General features: G+C 38.2%; 1 protein-coding gene across 2 annotated transcripts; it reads right to left on the bottom strand.

The window, feature by feature from the left end:
• Positions 107 to 5,440, bottom strand: LOC109844461 (putative potassium transporter 12). 2 transcript variants are annotated; one of them, XM_020413513.1, is made up of 9 exons: positions 4,913 to 5,440; positions 3,714 to 3,939; positions 3,212 to 3,457; positions 2,778 to 2,828; positions 2,040 to 2,297; positions 1,891 to 1,943; positions 1,686 to 1,800; positions 1,172 to 1,426; positions 107 to 1,095 (listed from the first exon to the last, which is right to left on the bottom strand). In XM_020413513.1, exons 1-9 carry the CDS (start codon positions 5,030 to 5,032, stop codon positions 161 to 163), a joined length of 2,259 nt encoding a protein of 752 aa, XP_020269102.1. In that variant the 5' UTR covers positions 5,033 to 5,440; the 3' UTR covers positions 107 to 160. The 2 variants fall into 2 exon arrangements, with proteins under 2 accessions (XP_020269102.1, XP_020269103.1); XM_020413514.1 differs by having other exon boundaries at positions 107 to 1,086.

The following is a 5,762-nucleotide window of genomic DNA, read 5'->3' as shown; positions in this document are numbered from 1 at the left end:
ATCACCATAAATTTCTTTTTCAGAATCTGATATAACATAAAGAATATCAGTTCAGAAACTGTAACAATGAACTAGGAAAGCCAAAGAAAGCAAAGAGAGGACCAAGTGAAGGAAACTGAGATGCAAACACTTTCAATTGAAATCATTACAACTGTTCTCCCTATACATAGAATATCTGCCCAACGTTTAGTAAGCTCTCATGCGGAACATTGAAAATCACACTGTTCTCCCTACAAATCCTCCTAAGAAAAGCATATACATAATCAATAGCTATCCTCTTAATAAGCCCAGAATCTCTTCTGGCCTTCACATTGGTGTTACCAAGAATATGTACAACCCCTGCCTCTTTGCACCTATTCAAGAACTCAACCTCATCGCCAATCGTTCCTCCACCACCGCTATAAGTTCTCGCAGGCACAATGGAATCCTGCGACGATGAGCCATTATACGTATACTCCTCAGAGTCCGAGTAACCCTCCATCATACTCTCAAGACGAACAAAGACTAAAATGCTATCATATAACATCTTCTCAAAGTCATCATCTTTTCGATGGACATCTTTATATCCATACCTTGCAACACAACGGAAGATATGGAAGCTCTTGGGCCCGATCCTTTTGACAAGGAACCGCTCGTCTGTAGGAACTGTGTACACTGGGAGATATTTTACACAGACAAAGGCGACGACGGAGTGGATAGCGGGGAGATTGGTGATGAAGTGGGAGAAAATGTGAGGGACGCCACTTGCAAGCTCAGTGTACACAAAACCGATACCAGGGACACGAACCAGCCCAAGTCCAGGGCCTAGGCCGAGGATCCATGCCATTGAGACACGACCGTGGACCTCAAATTCATAGCGCTTGACTGTTCCATAGTGCCATACGTACATTATGATGAGGCAGGTACCTGCAATGACGAGCGGGACCCAGCCACCCTGATCGACCTTGAAGAGGACCGCGGAGAAATACGTGAGCTCCACGAGGAGGGAGAGGCCAGTGAAGATGACGACAAGGATCCAGTGGCTCCGCCACACCAAGAGCATGATTGGGATCATGAGGAATGTTGTCACGAGCATGACGATCACAACTGCAGTTCCTGATTCATTAAAATGAGTTCATTAAAACCAAAATTAAACTAAAAGCCATGCAAAATTAAATTTTGTTAAGCTCACCATAAGCATTTCCAATCTGATTTTGATTCTTGAATCCAGCAGTGACAGCTATACAAAGAACCATAAGGATCCAATTGATATCTGGAATGTATATCTGACCGAGAAACTTTTTCGATGTATGAACAACTTTAACCCTTGGAAAGCATCCAAGTGCAAGAGCCTGCTTGATTATGGAAAATGTTGCTGATATCGTGGCTTGGCTGGCAACGATAGCTGCTGCTGTTGCAACAATGAACATTGGCCAATGTACACCATCTGCAACACAAGAAACTATCATAAGTATATGTATATGTTCCTATCAATCGCATATTTAATAGGCGATCCACCAAAGTAAAAGTAAACTTCATTGTTCAACCATGAGGAAAGTTGATGAGCTTAAGATTTAGACTCTAATTTGTTTTGTTATTTAATATGAGTGACAACTGAAGTCAGGTGATATTAGATCATGCATAGACTTGGGGGGAAAAACTCACTTGCAGTGCACATGAATTTACGTTAGAAGGGTGGAGAGTACCTGGAATTGATCGATAAAATGCATCAACTACTTGCCCTTGATTCTTCATGATATAAGCTGCTTGTCCAGTGTATGCCAAAAGAAGGCAAGGAAACACGACAAAAGTAAATGCAATCTACAAAGGAAAACAAGCCTAACCATATGAGAAAGGGGTGGCAAGATGAACAACTTCGATTGCAGTTCTTTAAAATTACCCATCACTAACCTGGATAGCTAGGACAGGAAAATGACACAAATCAGCAAACAAAGCTTCAGTTCCTGTCCAAGAATTGTATGAACAGATGAATAAATCAGAAAAGAGCCTCATACTAAATAAGGAGGAGACAGATATTTCGGGGATTCAGAAGAACTAGCCTGTGATGCTGAGCATAATTCCTCCAAGGGAAGTCCAGTTGGTTTTTCCTCGCTTGAAATACCGATAAATATAAACAGGATTGAAAGCCTTGAGAACTGAATGATCATATTTCCATATGTTGAAAGCACCAATAGATCCAATAAACAGAAACCAAATGAGGACGATAGGAGCAAAAAGCCATCCGACTTTGTCAGTGCCATAGTGTTGCATGCTAAATAAAGCAACTAATATTACCACCGCAACAAGTATAACCACATCTGTGCCATTAAGATTTTGAGTGTAAAGCAGTTAGGCGTAAGAAATTGTATAGCACTGTATCTTAAATCAACATTTTGTTAATTTTCCTTTCTTAATGTACTTTACTACATCATTTAATTGAGAATGGCATAGAGATGAATCCAATTACTTATTCATCATTCACCAGATAGTGCAATTCTAGCGGGGTAGATGAATAAGCCACTCTAAAGATATATAGAACATCGTTGTCACAGAGAGACACTAAGTAATGACAGACACAACACTTATAACTTCATAATATATAGAGGCTGCCTTCCACGCGTAAATATAACAAACACTAAATTAGAAACTCAAGAGACTGACATAGCAAAATGCAAAAGACGTTTGGAAAAAATCAAACTGTTTATTTGGCTGACCTTCTAGTATTTTGGTCATAACTTTGTAAATTTTTAAAACAAGAGCATGTCGAAAAAATAGTAATAAACGGATCATAGAAATACCATTGCTCATAGCAGGGTAGTCCACCTTGATTCCACCTGCTGCTGAGAGAACTGCAAGAGACCAATACACAAGCAGAATTTAGAATACAACATTGACATCATTAATCCTTCAAGAGTTTGCAACAATAACAACTTAAGAGCACAGAAATGCATTTCTAACACGTTGAAAAATCATCTTGTATTGTGTTTTTTGCATGAAGAATTTTCATATACCATGTAATGTGTATGAAGAATGTCGTGCTTGTAGTTTTAAACTTATCATTTATCCCCAACATCGTCAAGGTCACTACTCTAAAAGAGGAAGAAAATATGATTGTACAAAACAAAACAATATAAAGAGAAATGGTTCCAAGTTGGAGTTAGGATACAACGCATAATACTTAATAAAATAATGGTGGCAAAAAAAAAGTGAACATGTAGACAAGATTACACACCTGATATAGCAGGAGTAAGAATCCCATCTCCAATAGCCATGCAAGTTCCTACAAGAACAAGAATAAGAAGGGCATTCTTTTTATACGAGTGAGCCTCCAACCATCGTTTCACTTTCGCTGCAAGTGACTTCTCATCAAACGTCTGGCGACTATATGTTGTTAATTCTTCATCTGTTCGATGTTGGTTGGGGATAGTGTTCACTTTTGCATGCCGGCAAAGTAGTGAATAAAGAGCAAATGTGCCGCCTGATATAAAAGAAGAAACTTTCTGATCAATATGAACTAAAAAATGAAAAGACAACCAAGAACACTAAGTATGCCGTACAAGTTATCTTTTTGTGCCTTGTTCAACAAAATCTTACGCATTTCCATGAGGAAATGCGTTTGCAAAATCACCCTTTATCTCAATAAAAACTTCTTATTCTATCACATCTTAAGAAAATTATGTAGGTAAGCATTTCAGATGATAAAGAATTTCATGAGAAGTGGAACAAGAACTTACCCTGGCCAGCATCATTTGCTCTGAGCACAATAAACACGTATTTGAGGAGCGGAACGAGGGTCAAAGAGTATATTATCAAAGAAAGAGCTCCAATGACATCTTCGGGATCATGTACTCCATGAGGAAATGTGTTGTAGAAAACATACAAAGGCGATGTACCCAAGTCCCCAAATACCACTCCTAGGCTCTGGAATGCAAGCCTTGACAATAACAGTGCAGAGAATTTCTACAAGGACAAGCTAGAAAATGTTCAGCAGATCACAATGCTTTAATCACTATAACAACCATGTAGGTTAAGAACCATACCCAATTAAAAAATACAAATATCAGGTTGAACTCAATTTGTTTGAGTGCTCATTTTGAGTGGCCCTCTTGATGTCAGTAACTTCTATCAAGGAATTTCTATCTGACTTCAGTGCCATATCAAAAAGATAGCAGAAGATTGAAGGATTCATCTAATCGCTTATTATTAATAATTCCATTCGGTAATCCTTGAGTCAGCCATAACAACAACACTTTGTTCTTCCATATTTATTACAATCTTTATGTACACATATTACTGCCGATAAATGGTTGGATAATAAGAAAAGAAGAAAACAAGGATTTTCTCAAAAATATTCTTTTGCATTCACAAGAATGAACACGTATGTCTTGGTGCAAGCCGTGGAATTGTAGTAGGCTCCTTATCAGTTAGTTAATTCTAAAATCGTACTGTAAATTAATTGGTATGCCTTCAAATACATTTTAGCACATAGCATGTAGCACTGAATAAACTATTTCCACAGGACTTCAGTAAATTGTTTCCATAAGATTTCTATTTCAGGAGACAGCATCATGAGATTCTATCGACATCCATATAAAATTGGAAGAGGAAAAAAAAAGGGGGGGGAAGAGGGTGAAATTAAATTCAGGATACAAAGCTGCTATGAAAGTCCAAAATATTAAAACCTAATGAATCTATAAAGAAGAAAACTTACGAGTCTTTCCACAAAATCATAATGTATAGACGAAGATACGAATCAAGAAAAAAAAACCTTAAGTTCAGAAAAAACATCACAAATGAAAGAGAAAGAATAGATAAGGAAACTCAATACACACCCAAGGAAATGAAATTCTGCCTCTCCTCCCCTAGTACATCGAAATCCAACAAATGTAAAGAAAATAAAGTAGAAAATTTAAATCGCTGAATCAAAGTATACCTTCTCTCTGTACATGTTCCTGAGCCTCCCAGCCTCTTCGTCCATCGACTGATCAAGCTTCTGATCCAGTACCCACATGTTTCCCTTGGAGCACTCCTCGTCTATCGATTCCGTCGCCATTAATCCAACAATGCTCAGCACAACCGGACCAAAATCCAAGATCTCTCTCAATCTCTCAACACAAGCGACTTAACAAAAAATTTTGCCCAACACGTCCAAAAGAGGAAGCTTTCTAGATGCCTACCAAATTTACTCCAGACCCATTTTACTAATTTCCCAAAACTTAGCCGGAAACCAATACCAGAGCAGAACTCAATCTGGGTCGGTTGATTTCAGCTCTCAATTATACAACAAAAGAACAAATTTTTCGCTTGCTCTTTTCCAGGGTGTGGAGAGCTCAGTTAGTGATGCTCCCTGAAACCTTTTGTGGTCCCTCGGAATTATGGTGGAGTTTGGTAGCGGCCGAAATTTGTACTGTATCGGATCGGAGACCGGAGAGCTGATACTCGAATTGACAGAGGCAGAGGATTCCTACTGCCGCTGTATTATTCTGTTTAAAATTTTCTAATTTAAGAGCGTTTCCTGGGTTTTTGCCTTTTGCCCCCCTTAGATTTATTTTACTTGCAGATTCACACTTCACATTTTCTATTTTTCACCCTTACATTCTCCCGCACTATTTTTACGCTTTTCTTGCTGACATTAACATTCAGATGAGTAAATTTAGTAAATATATAGATTTTATAGATGGATTAATAAGATATATTTGGGTTTATTTGTATAAATGCTTTTCCCTTGGTGAAGAGGTTGTGGTGTCAAGAGCAACAGAAATCTTTTCGTACACCCACTTTTT

Source organism: Asparagus officinalis, chromosome 6 (genome assembly GCF_001876935.1).
Source record: "Asparagus officinalis chromosome 6, Aspof.V1, whole genome shotgun sequence".
NCBI classification, from domain to species: Eukaryota; Viridiplantae; Streptophyta; class Magnoliopsida; order Asparagales; family Asparagaceae; genus Asparagus; species Asparagus officinalis.
The sequence above is the reverse complement of the archived record's forward strand: the minus strand, read 5'-3'. Positions and strand labels throughout refer to the sequence as shown.